At 33.2% G+C, this 21,557-nt stretch overlaps 1 protein-coding gene across 1 annotated transcript in view; it reads left to right on the top strand.

Annotated features, from left to right (window-relative positions):
• LOC134848668 (neurexin-1-like) overlaps positions 1–21,557 on the top strand; it is a gene marked incomplete in the record, with an annotated part of 223,124 nt that overhangs the window by 149,806 nt on the left and 51,761 nt on the right. Inside the window, 1 exon segment of the mRNA XM_063866185.1 lies at positions 2,057–2,080. Coding sequence (XP_063722255.1) covers positions 2,057–2,080 — 24 coding nt within the window.

Genomic DNA, 21,557 nt, shown 5'->3' with positions numbered 1-21,557 from the left:
TAATTGGCCTTAAAGTGCAGGGTTTTGCCAATATTGACGAGCAGACTTGTTTAAAATAAATACTTTTTTTTTCCAGCATAAGAGATTAGTATTGACACTGATTGAGGAGCCCAAATTGAAAACCTTTGAGCTCTCTACGTGCACAGAATCATAAATCAGAAATTTTTTTAGAACTAACGCAAAATGGAAGAACTAGCTAAGAATGAGTCAGCACAAATTAAACGTTAAAAAAATCAGTACTTTTTAAAGCGTTTTCTGAATTGATAATAGCTCGGTTTCACCAAAAATGCTACTCAAACAAATTTCAAATACAAAAAATTGCCAATAATAAACTTTTCATGCAATTCAATATGTCTAAAAAATTGATGAAAGATCTATGATTAGTGTTTTCTTGTTCGAAATTTAGATAGTATAGATGGTAAATTGTTTTTTTTTTTCAAATCTAAATTTTGAGTTTTTGATCTCAAATTAGGATTTTTTCTCACTTGAAAGTAGTTCCTACCATAATAGGGTGAGCGGTAAATTGAGGGTGGTAATAATTTTGAGGTTTCCACATATTTCACTTTATAGTTACCCTAAAGTACAGGTTAAACATTATAGTCAAGTCAGATCCTTCTGTGCTGCCCCTGTTTGATTCATGTTTAGGTGAAAATGATTATCTGCCGAGGAAACAAAAATATACAATAAAAAATTTCATATTTCCTCCTAAAAATATTCTTTTTTCAAAAAGTTTTGGGGCACTTCGTGTAGAGCTGTAAGTTAGGTATCGATTTTTACAAATCGAACTTGGCTATAAATAACTGTTTTTTTCGGACTTTCGCGGTTCGCTATAAAATTATGTCCATTATATCCAATATATTCAGTAGACAATAAAAAAAGGTCGCCCACTATTGCGGAGCCCACGTAAATTTGAAAAAAATATGAGCTCTGAACGTGCACAAAAACATTAATTAGCAAACTTTTCTGACAACTTACGCAAACTTTAATTATGAGTTAGCACAAAGTAAACGTTACAAAAATCAGTTCTTTATAAAGCGTTTTCCGAATTGATAATAGCTCGGTTTCACCAAAAATGCTACTCGAACATTTTTCAAATACAGAAAAATGCTAATAATACACTTTTCATGCAATTCTTTATGTCCAAAGAAATTGATGAAAGGTCTTTGATTAGTGATTTTTTTTATATTGAAATTGTATTTCTAGCATTTTAAGTCAACAGCTATCTAAATTTTTGGCCTTGTAATTATTTTTGGCGATCATTTTGATTTTGATTTCTTGTACATCAATTTCTATACGCAAATCACACTGTAATCTTATCAAAATTTCATATATTTTAATTTTGTAAGTTTTTTAAGTTCCCAGCTCAAAAGCTCAAAGGGTCTTCAAGTGACTTTTTTTGTTGAATCACAAATGTTGAAAAGTGTTCGAAACCTGTATTTTGTTTTGGTTTTGCTGAGTTCATTAAAACTTCTTCAACTACCTATTGGCTGTGATTTTTTGTAGACTTCTCGTGGATTTTTCAATTTAACTTGCCTGCTAGGGATATTTCATGAGTCAAAGGGTTCCTTAAAGTTTTTTTGACAAATAGTTTTTTTTTATTCGGAGCTGAAAACTTCGGAAAATTGAGCTAAATAAATAAACTGGAGCTCTAGAGTGGCGTTGCAAGACTGATCATACGTCCCTCAGATCAATTTTCTCATATTTTTTTGAACTGAAGGTCAAAAGGTGTAGATTTTTTTTCAATTGCAATTTAAAAGTTTCGATTTTCACCCATGATTGGTCTGCTGTAGGCTGAACGATTAAGACACTATGTTGAAAAGGTTTGCTTATTTTTTCAAAGCGTTTTTATGAGTTATTCACTCGAATTTTGCGTTTATTTCTTACAAAAACTTTTAACTGGAATAGTATCTTTTCTGAATGAAAAAGTAAATGGACTTTCACGTTTTGATTGAATCTAATCTTTGTGCCTGAGGCTAATAATGAGACTTCATACTGTTTTACGGTTTGTTTTGCTTTTGCTAACGGTTTCTATTTTAACCAGTGAAAATTTTTCCAGCCGAAAAGCCACAATTCATCCGAGGTAAAGTATTAATAACTAAAGAGACGACAACTAATCAAGAAACAATCAATTCTCATATTAATCCGGGACTACTTCATCGTACAACGTATGTTTTGCCATCGGCCGATAACCATGCTTAAATTAGTTATAGATTTAATTTAGTTTATTTGGCGACCATGGCAAAAAAACTGGCCAAAACTGTTCTGACAAAAACCAAAGCTTTGATCATATTCGCAAGGTTTTCAAAATTATGATTTTTGATCAAATTTAAAAAAGCAACTTTATGTCGTCGCATTTTGCGCCTCGTTTTTTAAATATGGTCGCCAAAAGTTATCTAGATTACCACAAGTTCAAACTATTCGCACTTATTTTTTGTTCACGCTTAATTTGTTTTGTTTTGATCAGTTAGAATACGAATTATTATGCTTTCCAACTATAGTCATGTACTAGAAAGTTTAATATAGTAGCCATTGATTGTTTTCAATAGAAAAAACACTAATTTATTTATTCAACCTTGTTGTAAAGGCAACTGAGACGTTTCCTGGTTTGAAAAATCGGTTCATGCAAGGATTGCTACCCATTCAACATTATCTTTTCTCTTTTGAAAGATTGCGCAATGAAGAAAGGTGAGTTTCACGAAAACTTAATCCTGCAAGCCAGAGCTCGTTTTTTTTGTTTACAAAACGTGAAAAAAATTTTTCATTTGATTTTTCTTTCAATTGACATGAAAAAAAAAACAGTTAAAGGAGTTATGTCGTTTTTTTTTCAAGCACTAATAAATCTATAATTCACCCAAGAAAGCTAGAGTAAAAAATGGTTCAGGCACCAAGGACTTAAGAATATGACTTCCAGAGAAGTTTCGACGACGTCGTCAAAAACTTTTTGACAGCATGTTACTTTGCTATCCGAAGATTATTCATGCACAAAGCTCAATTTTACGAAATTTCTTCTTTTTGCAGATTTCTGTATGTTTAAAAAATGCGTTTTTAGCAACTTAAGGTTAGTAATTGGTGAAGAGAAAGTGACGGAATTCTTGTCCTTGGATGTTTTTTTCTCTAGACTAATTTTGACTTTTCGACTATCACTTTTTAACAAAAATGTCTTAAATCAACCGAAAAAAAAATGTTGTCCGGAGCTCAATTTGAAAAAGATAGTTCACCTGATCGTTTTTGGTACAGTTATAGGGGTTTAAAGATAGCCAATTTGGCTAATTTGTGTCTAATAGCGCGCGATATGTTTTTCGTGCTATTAACACTTTTCGTGCTATTATTTGAAACGACATTGAAAAATGTTCCGAAATGAATTGAGGCATATAACTCGATCATATTATTAAACTGTTGTATGGACGTTGTATCAAATTGTGGTTTACAAAGAGTTATATAATTTTTTTGATTTTTATAAAAAAAAAAAAACTCAATATTTTTCTAGAAACGATTCTATAAAACTTGAAAAAGAATGAAATTATTCCTGGCTTTGCCTTCTTGATACGAGCAGTCTTGATCTAATCTTAAAGCAGGTGAAGAATCGATCTAGCTGTGTCATTTTGCAAATTGAATTGACGTGAGTTGATTTGTCCAATTATTGCTTAACAATTAAAAAAAATGTCAGTTTGTACTTAGCACACTTAACATAGTGTGTGTGGTTAAAGTTTGTACTAAAATGCAATTTAAAATCTACAAATTCCATGTGACAAAACAAAAATTCAAAATAGGGCATAAAACTTGATTGGGAAAACTTTTTGCGAGTATCATTATCAGTCAAAAAAATCAAAAAAATTGAAGATATTTATGCTAATGTGCTTGGATTTTTGTTGAAATATTTCAGGAAAAAAACTTTAAAAAACTGTTAAGAATCAATTGCTTCATTTAAAAAATCTAAGCTTGCTATTAACAAAACGAGAAAAGAGGCAATAAGTGTGATTGGTTTCAAGTTTCAAGATTTCAGTTTTAATTTTTTAATTTACTAGGCAAGAAAAAAAATTTAACTGTTGATCCAGTTTCGTAAAATGTAGAAAATTTCAGCGAAGAAATTGTATTAATCAGAAACACTATAAAAATTTATAAAATTTTAGGAAATTTTCTTTTATGCCATTTTGGTCTCCTTGAACTCCTTGATCATTTTTTTTTCTTTTTAGCTAACTTTAGATAGTCATCAATTATATCTATATGATTAATCTGTATCTCGATCAAAGTTTTTTTGATGTTTTTTAATTATTACTAAGCTCGCAAATTGCAAAATGGAATACCTGCGTGGGAGCAAAAGCGTTGATAATACGTTTAAGTTTTCCTGTGCAGCAATGTAAAGATTTCGAAAAAAAATCTCAAAAAAACCATTATCGTTACATGAGCCTTTACAAATGTCTTTTAAAATATTCGGAAATGAACAGTACTTCTAATATCAAATGTAATCACTTTTTTGCGCCAAAAAGCCATACACCTCATTGAAATCATATCACACCATGTAAGATATACCCTTCTAAAACTTTGGCCTGAAACACTTATTTTTCTTGTTTACCTAATTTTGTCTCGTAAAAGATTTTTTTTTCTTTACAAACAATTTCATCAATATTTTACTAAATGCGAAGGATAAGGCGAAGAGGCGGATGCTCCCCTTCTCAGAGACTTCACCAACTGTCCCCATCAGCTGTCCCCACCAACAGTCCACTAACTGTCCCTTTCGTGCCATTTGACGACATCCATTTTAGCCAAACAAACCCTAAAAACAGTTTTTTTTGTCAAGGACCTCAGAAATCTCCCTTAAGTTTGTGTTTGGCTTCTTTTCTTTTAAAATTTGGCGTAATTTTTAGCCGTTTTTCTGCATTAAATTTTTTGGTGTTGCGCTGTCTTAAGAACTTTTTTTTGATATTTTACTCGTTTAATTTTTGTAATAAAAAAGTATGACTCTATACCAACCTTTAAAAAAGTCAAGTCAAGAAATCAAAAAATATTACCACAAAGACATCAAGTTTTGAGTTTTGTTCTTGAACAAAACAACCACACGAAAAAATAATTGTCTTATTTACCGTCAGTTATTTCACCCTAAAATATTGATTTTTTTTAACTCTGCGATTAACTAATAGTTTCATTTTAGTTTCAAAAATTTGTAGCAGATTTTAGAAATCCTTTTTAAACAAAATTTTGTTTTGATAATTTTTCTGAAAAAAATCTAGGTTTAGAAAAACAACTAGTTCTTCTGAGCAGTGCAGCAAAATTGATACAAATTTTTAAATGATTTTCTTCTTTCAGAAAAATTTTCAAAGACTAAATCATTGCTCTCCTGCACGAAGTGAAGCGAAGTAATTGTGTCGTGAGGTTTTGCTAGCTGTTTCCGATTTTGAATTTTTCAAAGAAAAGATGCACACCTTGGCTCATTTTTTAGGCGCCCTCATGAAAAACACCGTTTGGTCCGTCTACTGCAGCTCGACACTCATTGAAATAAGTAAACGACGGGATTCAAATTTCAGGTAGTTTCTTGATCATTCCAGTCTTCTCACTTGGTGTTATTTGCGAATGGGTGGTCGTTTCGGTGGTATACGAATGTTTGCACCACCCAGGTTGAAGTCCCACCGTTAATTATTGCTTTTTCTGTAGTATACTAGTGATCGCTATTTTCCAGGGCTGATTTATGTATATTTCAGAGTTTGTTGCATAGATAAACCTACGATTTTTCAAGCAATATTGATTACGAAGAAAATCATCGCTAAAACTTAAGAACTTTTAACTCATTCTAGTAGCTATCGAATGAGAGTTTTAGTTGATAATTCCTTTAACATACAAGAAGTAGCATACGTGTCTACAAATCTGAAGGTTAGGGGATCGAATCCTTTTTAGAAAACTATTTTGGTACATTTTGATAGACTTTTCATTGGTGTTTCATCGCTGAAAATACGTCAAATTAGCAATAATTTATCAATAAAATTTGCTATTTTGGCAATGAAGATCGATAATTCATCGATGGGGATTGCTGTTTTTTTTTCACTTTCTTATCGCTAATTTTCAATGTGAGCTCAATCCGGGCCTGCATCTAGTTGACTGGGGGAGCTCCGGAAATTTCGCATCTTGGAATCTTGCTCTGCTAGTTGCCAAGGTGCGCAGTATCAAATTGATCAACAGGTAAACTAAACGTCTCTTATTAGCACTTTTTAGCTTGCCCAGTTGTTGATAATTTTTTTCACAGTTTTGCCATCACGGTTCAAAGCTCTTGTAATTTCCAAATTCTATAATACATTTTACATGGCCAGAAATAATGTGATCTTCTATTCCCTCCTTTGTCAAAACACACTTTTGGCCCATGTCAATAACAAAAGCAACAGAAAGAGAGATTGATTCAAGTTATCCTAAAACGATGGAACAGTTGAAACGAACTCAGCTATGGACGTGTCAAAACACACACAAAAAAATTTTCTTCATAAAAATTTCACGAGGAACTGACGCGTAAACTTCAATCATTCAAAAAAGCATAAGGTGCGACTTCAAGGTGAATATTTTTCTCTACAAAACATTCTAAAATTAATATTTGATCTCCTGTAACTAAAGAAAGACACTATTTTTAATAATCAAACAACAAAAAACTTTGTATGCGCGTATGAATAGTAAGACTCTAAAGTAAATATTTTACTTTCTGGTAATTTAGTCTAGGTTTGTTTCATGATTATTAAATAAAACTAGACATACAATCTTTCAAATTGAAGCAATACAATTTTTTGCAATACAACCTTCCAAATTCAAGCTTTTTCAACAACCTAAAATTCCAGGCACTTTGAAATAGAAAAACTGAGATGTAATTTGGACTTTCATCGGCTCTCTTAACGCGCCTTGGGATGATTTTACTGAATTTTTATTTTTGAAGGTATTTCTGAAGTACACGATTCTACTAAATTACTTTGGTCTTCGATGTTGCAGTTGGTATCGCGTGAGACTGTGACAGATGCTTATTTTTTCTTCGGGGTCGAACTTTCTCACACTTTTGTACATTTTTGTCATAGACAGCAATTACACTCCCACACCGCCATGTATTGTATACCATAAAAAACACTGACTCGAAAAAAAAAATCATTAACTTCCCATAACCAGTAAATTTTCTAAAACATATCTGATATAATTTTTTTTCAGATCTTAGTTTTAGATCTGAAATAGGTTGTTAAATGATTAAATAACGCTTGGATACTTTAAGCATTGGTTGTTTCAGCTCTAATTTTAGACCTGAGATCTTGTTTTTCTTGATAATTTCAGATATGAAAAAATCTATTTCAGATCTATATCATATTTTTTTGGTTAATTTCAGATCTGAAAAATCAACGATTGTAACACATTTTTGCAATTTCTCATTTTTTTTTCTGTAATTGATAGCTTCTGCTATCTACTAGCATGTATTCACCAAAGTCTCAATTTGGAGACTGCCGAAATATGTTTCCCCAAGCATGAGATAAATATTGGAAACGAATAAAAAAATTTACAGGTTTTTTAACAGTTGTTGATAACTTTCTAACACAGTTGAACAAAAAAATTATTTCGAAAAAAAACTGTTTATGAAATTATTCGTAAAATTTTTTAACAGTAGTTAATCCAAAAATAATTGTGTATTGCAGAAAAATCAAAAAGAAAAACTCAATTTTTTTCTCGCTCGACATGCATAAATTACAAACTAACAAAGGATTTCACAGATCTCATTTCAGATCTGAATTTTGTTTTTCAAGGTTATTGTAGATCTGAAATTTTGTAAATTCTCATCAAGATCTGCAATAAAGAATTTCAGATCTGAGAATCAACTTATGTCAGAAATAAAGAATTTCAGATCTCGCAGGAAAAACATTTTTATATCAAGATCTTCCCAAAAATGCTTTAATTGGTTGTTTTTGGCCTTTTTTAAATTTCCCTGTCATTTTAACCTGTTTTGAAAAAGCTTGGCATTATAAAGTCTGTAGTATTAGTTAATCGGGAGAGCTCGGAAAATCAATTTGGATGACTTCCAAAAAAACGTCGTTGAGTTTTGAAAATGAAATTTGAACTAAAACAAAGGTCTTTGAACTAGCTCAAAATTAAGCGTTTAACCTTGATGTGGCTTAGGCAAATCTTTGATTTTATTTTGTAATTTGAGGTAGCCGTTTCACTTTTTCTAACCAGACTTAACATTCTGCGACGGGCGTGTTAATCGTCATTGTCAAAGGATGTCTGTAATTACATTACGGGTAGCTGTTGATTTCAATGAAAAGTTATACCCTTTCCCTTTATAAGGCTAAAGCTCCAGGTTTTTTTTCCTTATAAGGCTAAATCTCCAGGGTTCTTTTTAAAGGCATAGGGGAATGGGAACAATGAAAGACCACGATTATTTCATTATGTTGTTACCTCTCGTCCTGTGACACAATTATTATTTTACCGTACCGTTTATACCATTCGTTAGACAATTTTACTAGACTTTTTTCTATTTTTCCTCTTCAAAAAATTCAATGCCAGAAAACTATCTTATTTTAATAAAATTATATTATGAAACCCAAAAAAAGACTGAATAAAAAAAGTCCTTGCGGTAAAACTTCTAAATTTTTTTGAATAAAATATTTCTTTTATGTTATCAAATACTCGGGGAAGAGAATTTTGTGTTACCGCCATTAAACATGTTTCTGCTCAATTTTTTTAAAATTAAAGTTTCGCCCTGGTCTCCTGCCTTGGCTAAAAACACAGCTTTGGTTTCAAGTTTTTTTTTAATTGATCAAAGGAATTTTCAAAATCCGGATGATCTTGAAACTTGTTTTTCTCAGCTTGTGTTGAATTTATTAAAAACATTTCGGAGCGAAAAATTGCCTCAATGGACCAGTTTGGTTTGCACTGATGTCCTAACTTCCATCCTTAACTTTGTCTATTCAGCTCGGTTTGTGTGGTCGAGCAGATTTGCCATAGTGTGGTTTAGGTACAACTCATCTAAGTTCTTTAGTTCAAATTAATTGTTTGTCTTCGTCGGGTGAAATTTTTTTAACCTTCAATGATTGATTTGAGTTTTTAATTGAGTTTTCAAGTACCAGTCCACATTCAGATGACCTTGCTAAAACTCATTCTGCTAATGGATTGCATTGATTACAGTTGATTGGTTATTGATTAATCGTAATTTACATATTACGATCTGGATTTTTCTCTTGAGACAGTCAGCAGAAAGCGGCAAATGTGCAGGGAGAAAAACTCTAGGAATCACGGTATTGCGGCCGAACAATTGCATGGAGGCACCGTTGCTCTGGTAACATTAGATCAACCGCTTCAACTGGAGGGTAAAAGCAAAGCATGCTTTTATCCCGACACAATTCTATTAAAAAAATGCACCAGGAAGTGTGCAAAATGTACAAAAAAAGTACCCGGCAAAACATAAAAGAGGTAGAGCAAATGTTGATTTCAAATCACTACCCCTGCTCCAAAAATTGAAAAAAACTGCCAACTACGCGCAAAAAACTGGAATTTAAAACTGCCAAGTACACATTTTCATCGTGTTTTGGACGCGTTTGAGAATTTTTCAGGTGAAAACAAAAAAAACCGGTTGCAAAACTTCAAACTACTCACAAGAAATCAATGATGCTTTGTTGCGAACTAGCAACGCGAAGTAACCTGCGGGTTTCGAAGTAACCTGTGCATACTGTATGAGGTATTCATCATCAGTATGTCGAACAAGGAGGTTTAACGCGAGCTGAGTAGATCCACAAAAACGCCATACGCAAAAGAGCTGAAATACAAAAAAGCTGTTAAAATGCATTAAAAAAGAGTTAACAGTTTTCCAAAAAAATCACAAAATAACAAGATGAGGCTTAGCAACGGCGCCAGCAGCAGCCGTATAATTGACGAAGAAATTATGTGGTTGATCTGAGGCGGATACGGAACACTTTTTTCGAGATTAGTCAAAGATTAATTTTTGACGATTAGTCCAAGTGGCTCAGCTGGGCAATGTTTTGGATTGAAGCAGTTTTGACATCAGATCACATTAGATTGAGCCCAGCGTTGATCAAAAGTTGAAACTACAGCAAAAAGGTTAATTACGTGCGCCCAGGCCGCGGCCATGGAATGGAATGATTGGTCGCCTTTTCTGACACACCGGTGAAACTTAGTTTCAACAAACTAAATTACTTCTTTCCACAGCATGAAATTTTTTTGAAAAGAAAATGGGATCGCCTTGCAATCGGAGGCACTTAGCATAGTGGTAAGGCGTTCACTTGGAGATTGCCAGATCGTGTAACCGATCCCCTGCCTTGGCAATGATAGTGAATGAGGACGAGCTCTCACGTGACCTCTAGCTTCAGGTCTACCACAACCTGACCGATTACGGCTGCAATATTGGTACCACGTGAAAGATCTAGACGCAAAAAAAACGGCCTTTAGTAGCAAAAAAGAGCTACCCTCAACAAAAATAAATCAGTCTGGAGTGAGGGAAAATAAGAGAAACGGACTATGCTTAGACAGGCTAGATAGCTTTTCATAGATCCTCTGCGAATCGCAGAAGCCACAATTTTTATAAACCAACAAATCGGACAGCTGGAATGACTATATCGCTATAGCCATACGCTTAAAGAAAAATAGACCAAAAACCTTTCAGCGTAATCAAAAACTTCTGTTGAAGACTAACGGAAAACTTACATGAACATGCATTGACAGCGGTATGCGATATCATTTTCGACGGTAGCAGATTTAAAACGTACGCATTGAACGTAGGAAGTGGAACCATTGGGACCGAATGACAATTATCATCGGGAAAACAGGAACAATCCTTTGAAATTGATGACAAAGATGACAGCAATTTTAATGTCGAATGGATATTCAGCGGAAGTTATCATTAGAACGGAGACCATCAATCAATGGCTGTGATCGCAAATCCTGTCTGGGGTTGTAGTTAGTCCAAGCAAAGGCAGAAGGCGATGATGAGTATCTAGTGCCAAACTATAGACAACCATTACCGGCGGAAGCAAAGAATAAACCCTTGACCGACTGGTAGACCTATCCAGCATAATTTTCATCGGTATTTCAGCAGAGTAGAAAAAAAGTAATGCTTGCTGTTATTTTTCAGTACATGCAGATTTTTTTCGACAAAACAGACGGGGACGAAGAGTTCATATTGTTATTCAAGATAAGGTTGCGGGGCGCATTTTTTTGACAAAATACCTTGCGTAGACATTCTGCCTGCGGCTTTGGGCTCTGTATACTAGCAACAATTGGAATGTTTTTCCACTGGGTAGGAAACCCATTTATAGATACTTACTTATTTGAGAATCGGTTGTAAGTTTTAAGGACGATGTCAACCGAATTCAAGTTTTCGTTAGTGTTCATTTCCAGTGATTTTGACTACAAGCAAAATTTTATTGGAGTTATCTTGACTGTATAAAAAGTCACGGGAAAAAATCACGATATCGCAATGGTACGAAACATATTCAATCATTACAGAAACAAGGGGCTGAAACTAATGAAACTAACTTCGCCAAAACTTATTAATGTGAAATGCTGAACCGCAAAATTCCGGTGATGGGGAGCAGATCATTTGCTAGTTAAGCAGAACTGAGCGATTCCATCCAACCTTCAACCCTTGTTGAAATTAACTTTGTCCATTGAGTCTCTTCAGAGCGTCCGAAAGTTACCGCACTTTTACAAGGCCTTCAGAAAAAAATGTGGTTATATGTTCATCCAACAGCCAAATTGCATTGGAAAACCTCAAAACGCACATAGTGAAGATTGTTGTACTGAAACAGGCTGTTTTACAAGAACATACTCGAATACTATATGTGATGCAAGCCACAATAGTTTCGCTGCCTCGTTGGAGCAACTAGGGTCTCATTGTAGGCACCCGAAATTGTTTGCGTTACGAAGCTAAAATATTCATTTGTCTAACAATTTAAATAGATCGCCTAGCAGTCATAAGATAGGCTGAATCTTTTCAAAAAATTTTTCCTTGAAGACAATTCAATTTGGTCACAAACCAAAAAAAATTATTTATTGATAAACAAAGCAAAAAGTAGGCTTACCAGATGGCTATATAAATCTGTTTCCCTACGAAACATCATCAGGGGTTAAAAGAATCAATTCATTTAGGTGTCTTTTCTAGAGTGCTCAAACAAACAGTTCTAATTCCTAAACTAAAGAAATTGAACGCTAATCCGGAGAGTTCATCCATATATAAGCCCCTAACATTTTTTCGGGAGACTGATTTACCTCCAATTAAGCTAATATTTGACGACAAGCAAATTGCTTGACACGAGGGAGTATGCGCACAAAAAACTTCAATCAACCGAAACAGCGTTTTTGAGAACAGTCTCTGATATAATGAAATCCTTGGGCAGGGAAAAAGTTGCTCTAGTGATTTCATTAGAGTTATCGGCAGCAGTCGATACGATAAATTATAAAATCTTGGAGCCTATCCTCTAAAATATCATATGAAATCTTGATTCTGCGCTGCAACTGCTTGTTTCATAACTTGGCGAGAGACATCAGAAAAAACAAGTAACCAATTTAATCTCAACGCAGCGAAAGATTACGTCAGCCCTTGAAAATTTCGTACAAAAAACTTGCTCTGAGTATCAAATTTACGCCGATGATAGATACAGTGTTGTACTTGAATTAAAAAACTTCCACTGGATTAGTTTTCAACGTCGAGAAAAAACCGAAATTTTCGATTGCCCGCAGCAACCGAAAAAGTATTCCCCCAATTGCCCAATCTCGAAACGGAAGAAATTTCTTTTTCGCTGTTGCTCCTCGGTGAAAATCTTGGCGTACTGCTGGGCAACAACCTTCAAAACATAGGTCAAAGTTGTTATTTCCAGTTCAGACGACTTTAACTTTGTTCAATAAAATCTTGTCTAAATTTGAAAAAAAACTTTTTCTGGTAAGAATGTTTATTCTATCCAGATTGGACTATTTCATTGTTTTATTCATTTCTCTTCCAATGTATTTCATATCAAAACGTTTTGTTCTTGACATATCAAAGCTCAGCAATATTACTGATTTTCTGCACGGCCTTCACTGGCTCTTAGCTTTAAACTTCTTGTTTATACTGTTTTCGATTCAAGATCTGATTTTAACTTTTTTGTTTCAAATTTTGTTTTTACTGTTTGTTTTTTTTTTGTTTTTTAGAACACAAAAAAAAAACAGTTAAAGTTATAGCTTCTCAAAATTTTCGGAAAAATGAAATTGAAAATATTTTTCTCTCAATATGCTTCTATAAATTTTAAAAAAAAAATCTCACTGCTTATAAATTGGAATCCTTTTCCTTCTTTATTTCTATTTTATCGGATACAAGTAGCCAACTCAACGAGTAATATTGGGACCCAAAAGGGCGTGAACGCGTATTTATTCATCGATATCTTTTCCTAATAGCTGAGAAAAGTTCATCTCCGGTGAGAAGTGAAATTTACTTGAACGGTAGATTGTTAGTCGCCAAGGGGGCAAAATAGAAAACAACAGCAGGAAAGATTCACTGGCGATCAATTTGTCGATCGGATTAGTATTTTAGTATTGAGATAACCGTGTGGCCGACCAACCCATTTTATCAACCTGCACGCCTCTCCCGAATACAACACTTCTTCTTTGTGTTTACACATATACCAACTGCCCAAACAAATATTTGTCCAAAGTATGTTCAGAATTTTTCTAAAAACTTTCACTTCATGTAATTTTTTTTGTTCTTCTAGAATTATGACTTTATATGTTTTAACTATTTTTTTTATTTCTGCAATTTACGCAACATAGAAATGGTTTCTGGCCGGACTTCCAAATCGAATGTTTATTCAAAATTCAATCGTGCTTACATAGTCGAAATCTAAGGTCTATCGTGTAAATTCGTTTAAAAATTCTGAAAAAAGTTTAACAAGTCAATTATTGAAAAGCCTATAAAATTTAGAACATGATTCTGGAACATATGAAACTTTATAAGCCAAACATTTTATGGACTAAAAGTTAGGACATTAAATTTCAACAATTTCTTTTCAATGAAAATATTTTAAAAAATTGTCTACGACAAAAAGTTCTCCGTGCCTTTAAATCTTGTAAGATAACCTTGTAACTGTTTTTTCTCGGACTCTTTTATTGAAGTTACCTTTTCTGAGTAAAATATGAGTTTATGAGGAGTGGCCTTTAAGACTAATTGGTTGCGGCTATCTCTCCGCCTCAGGCGCAAGATGGGTGGATTGAGGCCGACCATGAGCCGCGTTTGAAGGCGAATCAACTTTACTTAGCCCGGAACTGTTCTCAAAAGCTTAAAAAGCTACATTGTTTTCTTAAAATAGGGCACAAAAGTGGTTATGCGAGGAAAATTAAAGCTTGCATACTGTTGTAATTTTTTGTTGGTAATTTTCCCTTTTTGTGTTGTATGAAATTGTCAGTTTAATCGTGCAAAATTTTTGCCCCTAATAGAAAAGATTCATTAAATCCAACGAGTTTCAGATCTAAATTTTAGATTTTTAAAATCAATAGTATTTTTCATAGGTTGATCGAGTACTTCATTAGAAAAATTGAGATTTTGGTTGTTAAAACGCACATTTTGTTAGCTTTACAAATAATGATTATTTTGTGACAAAAATGATCAAAAAGTTTGCAAAAATCCTCAATTTTTGTCAAATACCAGCAATAAAAATCATCTTCTATGATCTTGTAAGTCAGTTTTTTTTCCAGATTTATGCATACCCGTACTGGAGTGTTCAATAGATAAAAGAAAAAACGTCTAAATTTTGTCATTATAATCCAATATTGTTGCGAATTTAGGCAAACGAAACCGATTGTCCCCCCCCCCCCCAATTTACCCCCTTCCATAGTTACCCAATTACCTCGTAAATGGTGGAGGGTGGGTGTAAATGTGGGCGGAGTGTATACGGGAGGTAAATTGAACTAGGAAGAGAAAATAAAGCTCAGCAAACAATGAGAAAATAACAATTTGTGAAATATGATTTTTCATGCATAACAGAGGCAACATTATATTTCCGATTTTCGAAGAAAACGTAATTTTTTTGTTTGGCCCAATTTTTTATTGGTATCAATTTTCGTACGATTATGGGGGTTTGAAAATTGCTAGTTTGCTGCAGTTTGGGATAATTAAAGCGCAATATATTGCGTTCTTATAACAAGCGGGTACTCGTTTAGACGTATAATCCAGCCGTTTTTGTTGAGTTCCATTCAAAAGCTCGTTAAATGTATGATCCCGTCAGACAAATTGATTCCTACTTGAAGAACTTCAAGTGGATGAGAAAAAATTTTGAAATTTTTTTTTTGTTAGATTTGCATCTAAAGTTTTCTTTAAAATTGAACTATCTCAATTATCATATGATTGATAAAATTGAGATAACTACTTGAAAACTTTGTTGTCTGACTTCTATGTGAGACTATGGTTAGTTTTTGAACGGTACGATGCTTCTAAACGATAACTATCACGCGTAAGCGCTCCAACCTAAATTGAGTCAAAATACTGGTTTTTTATTAAGCCAGTCTCTTTTTGTACTTAAAAACTTCCAAGTTGGGCATAAAATGTACTCAAAACGGAACATTCAAGGCTTCGCAATGGTATACGAGCAGTCTTGTTTGAGTTCGAATGTCACGCATCTAACGGTTCTATTCAAAACTAAGAAAAAATGCGCATCCTCGCAAATGCGTTTTTTACAAGAAGAAGTTCCCTTTTTTCAGTTCTTGAACGAAACTGTTCAGATGCGTGACATTCAAACTCGACGAAGACTGCTCGTATATTATGGCAAAGTTTTGAATGTTCCGTCGGACTGCATTTTAAAGCCAATTTAATTGTTTTAGTTCAAAAATCGTTAACTAGAAATATGGGACACAGCCTAATTTGAAGTAACAATGAAGTAACTAATTTGAAGTAACTATTATATTTAGCTTGAAATATGGGGCGCGGTTTATTTTGCAGTAAACATGGAATGTATAAATAGTCCATAATGCTTAGATAGTAATATTGTAAGCAGTAAAAATAATTGAACTAAATATTTTTTCACCAACATTGGTCATTTTTAGAATACACTTTCTTTTTTTCCTGTTTCAAGGTGTGCGTCGTTTTCATAACGAAAGAATTTTCTAACAGTGGAAAAAGGGCCTTAAGAAAATAAATGGCAACTGTGAGAGAAAAATATAACCCTTTTATTTATTCGGCTGCAATAACATGTCATGTTGTCAAAACCTTTTGTTCAAATATTCTTTTCGGAAATTTTTTCCTTCAATTGGACCTATCATTATTATTTGAAACGTCCGTCTTCATTGCAAAAAATTTTATAGATTTTTTTAAAGCAATTTTAAAAAACTTCTTTGCTCCAATCAGTTTTATTTATCGCAGTTCAACTAATCAGTTTCATTTTCTAAACGGCTTTAAAAATTGTTATTTTACTTTTCTCTAGTTTGTGATTAATTATAATAATTTTGAAAATAATTATTTCTTGTTTAAATGAGTTTTTTGATACATTTTGCGTGAACAATCATATTTTGATGGAAAAATTAAGGAAAATTGGGCAAAATAATTGGTGAGTTCAGATAATATTTCTGCTTGAGGCTTCATTTTTTTTACCACTTAAGTTTTATTACGCTATTCACGCCTATTTTTATATAAAATTGGGTTAATCTTGATGATAAGAGAGCATTGAGTTATAAGACGCTGCGCAATTTGGGTTTATTGGGTGCGTTTTCATCAAATACTATTGATTCCTCCATCTTACAATCTCGACCCCCCGTTACGTTAATCAATCCACATGTTCAGAAACCTTTTTCCACGCTCTAGCTAGCCATAGTTACCTTTTTATTAACTCATTTTCAGTTGATGCTACATAACCTACATTCTTTTAAAAACTCTAACCTGGATTTACATTTTAAATTTTTCATATCCCGCCTTTCTTTCCGTTATCAATTGACATACAACTAATAGCAAGCTATTTTTAAATCATTCCTTTATTACCAAATTAGAACAAAATCAAAAGCAAAAGATTGGAATCTATATTATTAAAAAATTCAATTATTAACAATTTTTTTTTTTGAAATTTGCTCCTTTTTTGAACAAATAGTGATGTTGCTCAGCAATCTACCAGAACTATAATATAATTTTTGCAAAGTTATCAATCGAAACCTTGCAGCAGAAGTTGCCCTGTTTCGTTATTTAATTTTTAGATGGTATATTTCTAGTTTACTGGGAAAAAGAGCCGAAAAAATTTATATAAACGTTCCTGCATTTCTCTTTAACTTATTGATCCAACTTGCGACGAAATGCTGAAATATTTGTGTTCAGTGTGGCTTTTTCTTTAGGCAAATTTTGGCTTTTAAATAGCATTTTTTGAACGGAGTGGTTTGTACCGCCTCAAAAGATCCTGCAAAGCTCAAAATTAAAAGGTTGTTTCACCATTGATCAGGGGCGGGTCTAGGATTTTCTCAAAGGGATGGACGGATTTTCAAAAATAATTCGAAAATTTTGTCTACTTTTTTTCATTTAGCTTGAACAAAATTAATTTTCCTAGCGCTCCCAGAACACTATAAAGGCCTCATTTTGACCAAAATTTTGCGCCGCTCACAAATTTCAAAAGCTCCTTTTGAAAAATTGTTAGTGTTGGTCGGCCTAAAGTGGATGTTATAAAATAGTACAAAGGGGGACCCTTTGGTTGGCGAGGAGTCGAATCTTTAAGAAGATAGTCGTACGCCCATACGCCCGCCCGCCCTCCTAAATCATACCCTGCCAATGACTACTTTTCATAAGAATATGGGGGTTGAAAATTCATATATAGGCTAATATAGAAAATTTTTGCGCGATATGTTTTGCACTATTAACAGTGGCGATTTAACGCGGCTCAAGAGTAGTTCCAAACTGAGTTGAAGCAAAATTTTGGAGTTATTAGAGCCTCAGAGTTTTTATTTTTAACAGTTTGTAGTTAGCATTGCGTGTGCGGGAAAATTTTTCAAAATTGTGTAGTTGTTTTTTGAATGAAAAATCTAAATGAAGAGAACTACATACAAATCAAAGGGTTGTCGGAAACTCAGGGCTTCGTCCTGATACGAGCAGATTTAATTAATTTTGTTGTCGGATTTTTGAAGTGAGTAAAGCGACCGAAAATTTTTTGAGCACATTATTGCTCTATTTAATTTAAGTATGGCTGCTAGATTTCACTCAGCTTTCCCAAAGAGACAAGAGACTATTTTCGTAGAATTTTTTTTTGTAAACCAAATTGAATTTCAAAGCTTCCACAAAACAGTATAGAAAGAGTATTTTTCCAAAATTTTCTACGCTGGAGGCGAAATTTTAAATACAAAACAGGCCAGTTTTTGGAAGGTTTGATACAAAAATAGCGTTTTGTAAGCACGCAGTCCATTCTAAAATTTTGTGTATATTTAATCCGAAGGCACTATAGAAAAAATTTGATTTTGGTCGATCATGGTCTTTTTGAGCGCCAGATTGTCAAATCCCTGAATCCTCACTTTCTTTCACCACTTTTATGCGGTACTGTTGTCAACTATGAATTAACATGATAAAAAACAGGCTAAATTTTTGTTCTTCGGCAGATGTCTTTATTTGAGCTTTTTTTGTTATAATTTGATTGCAGGCGGACTTTTTGTGCCCACTAATTGTGGTGGTTTTTCACTCGCATTCAATGCCCAACTAAGAGCCAAACTGTCGACCAAATGCCATCCAGTGCCTTTATTTTCAATCCTTTTTCATTTTCGCATAAAATTTATCCTTTTAGGCAGTCAATTATTTTGAAATTCCAAACTGATGAGAAGAGACTATTTTGCACCTATATTTTTATTGCCGTCAGAATTGCCTCTCAATATTTTTTACAATCAAAGCTGACTCTTTTATTTAGAATTCAGTTTTGCTCCCAGTTCGCCTTTAATCTTTTTCATTGTTCGCCATTTTTTCTTCACTTTGAATCAATACAAAAGTAAATTGATTTTTTATTTATTCTGATAAAGCATGATTATGCTTCTGATAATTTATTGCTGAAATTTTTAGGTATTTTTTTTCTATTCAAATTTCGAAAATCATCCAGAGAGTACAATAGCTTGAACGGTTTTGTTATTAAGGCAATTGTTTGAGGGCATTTACTAAGTAAGCCGAATAATATGGGAGGTTTTTACTTGATTAAATGCAGACTATGCATTTATTTGTTTTTTCATACCACCTTTGTTTACCATTAATCAAAACTAACATCCCGTTTCATCCCATTGGTCTTTCGCGTGACCAAAAAAAGTTGTTTAACGAAACACACTTGGGTTTTATTAAATGCTAACCGGTTCATTTATTACTTCCTAGTCTTTTTTTCTATTTTATACCTGAAGTCTAAATGCGAAAAAATCTTCCCAATATTCGCAATGTCAAATTTGACATATTTAAATCAGATTTAACATGAAGAGGATTTTCTTTCTCTTGTTTCGTCTGTAATGAATTGTTAATCCGTCGCTCTCACGATTTTGGCGTCCCCGATGTTATGAATTATTGATAAACAGTATTCGAATCTTCCGTTCTTCCGTTGAATTGTTCAAGGAACCGTCACTGCAAAATGAGACGTGCTCCCGTTTGATAAAAATCTTAATCTTTCCAAAATTGGAAAACAAAATTGAGCAGGGTGAAGGTATTAGCACATACGCGAGGTTCACAAAACTGGTGTATTGTTTTTCATTTTGGTTGCCTTTTCGTTCAAATGCAGTGAAAATTGAAAAAATTGGTATTGAACAGCCATTATTTTACTTTACAAATGTGCCAAAATGCGATTATCGCTGCAAATTTCAAATCCCATAATGTTTATTGCAACTAATAATTCTTATTCCTAAACTTTTACAAAAAAGTGCACACATTATAACCTCGATTATTTTTATTTCACCTGACGCAAATGAAAATTATCTCTCAAAGTCTCCAAAAACCGGCCCGATTTTCCTTAAAAGCCACGGGGGGTATCATAAATGCGACCGGTGAATACTAGAAAGCGACCGACCATCAATCATAAATACACACGAAGTAGACTGGTGATCGATCTATACGAATAAGGATGCTTCCCCTCTCCCCAATATTTTAAACAGCACTATTTCCACACGAAAATAATTCTAATTTATCCTCTTTATTTCTTGGTTCCATTAGACTTTCTATTTTTTAGACCCAATCATTTTAGATTTTTAAAGGCAATTAAATGTTTTTTTTTTGTGTTTTCGAACCTCGCTGAATAAAAAGACTGTCGTTTGATAGCAAAAACAAGATATAAAAATAGCAGCTTTTCTGATCAAGTTAATGGGAGAGCAATTAAATTTCCCCTCTCAAATTACTGTTACCATTGACAAATTGTAAAGCAGTTTGACGTCATCATTGTTATTAAATATTACCTTCCGCTTCTATTGAAAAAATAATAGCCAAAATTCATTGCGGCTATTAGTTTCAGACTACTCGGATTTAATTCGGATTTAATTCTGTATTTGTTATTATGGCACCGCCCCTGCTATCTTATAAAATGCTAGTGATTGCTTCATTGTTCAGTTTAATGGGTAAGTTTCGAAAGCACAAGTCTGAAGGATTCCTACCTACGGCTGGATCGACGCGACCCCATCGATTTATTGATAGTATTGATTGATAGTCGTAGCTAGTGGGACTTTTAGAGAGCCGCGGGTATCCTCATTGACTGAAAATTGTTTAATAATTGGCACTATAATGCTGATCATACAGTTTTCATACTATTTTTTGAGTAAATGCCTATCCTACACTTTCATACATTGAGTGTATGAAAACATTTTGATCATACAGTTTTCATTACAATTTTTCCGTCTGCTTGACTGGTTTGTAGCTTTGTGACCATAAAAAAATTGCATTTCAATTTTGGATGAGAAAAGTCTAATCATACAATTTTCAAGTATAAAAATTGTTTGATAAGAACTTTTTGATAGAAAAAAAATATAAATGAGATGAATGAAAATTAGTTCTATTTTTTTATCGCAGGTTCACATCTGTATTCAAACAAACAAGGGGAAAATTTTATGTATTTTTGTCTTAAGCGTAGTCCAGAATGAATTTTTACAAAAACTCCCCAAATATCATCAAGTTTATTGTCTCTATTTGTTGCATGACATTTTTTCAACCCCTGAACTTTTCAAAATGAAGATTCTCTCTTTTCTTATAAAAAACTGATATACAGTTTTTTTGTATGTCTTTTTATGAAAATGGTAAAAATAGTTGACTAAGCTCGAAATAAATTAGAAAGATCAAAATTTGTAAATATATATAATTCTGTTGTGCCATAATTTGATAGAAAAATTGTCTTTCAGTGAAAACTAAACGAAAAACGGTGTTATAAGGAGAAGTAATAAGGAAGTCGTAGTACTCAAGACTTAAGCAATATACTACAAGTTTTGCTTTAAATTTTAGTTAAATTCAAATTATAGCCACCGCTACGTGAAATTGATATTTGAATTAGGATTATTATCTCACCCCATTGTGCTGTTTCTTTCCACATTGAAATACTCATTGTTCCGACTTTCGATGCGAAAGTAACGGAGTATTTGTGCTCGGGGTTTTTTTTTTTCCTTCAGACAAA

The sequence above is a fragment of the Symsagittifera roscoffensis genome, chromosome 6 (assembly GCF_963678635.1).
Source record: "Symsagittifera roscoffensis chromosome 6, txSymRosc1.1, whole genome shotgun sequence".
Taxonomy (NCBI): domain Eukaryota; kingdom Metazoa; phylum Xenacoelomorpha; order Acoela; family Convolutidae; genus Symsagittifera; species Symsagittifera roscoffensis.
The sequence above is the reverse complement of the archived record's forward strand: the minus strand, read 5'-3'. Positions and strand labels throughout refer to the sequence as shown.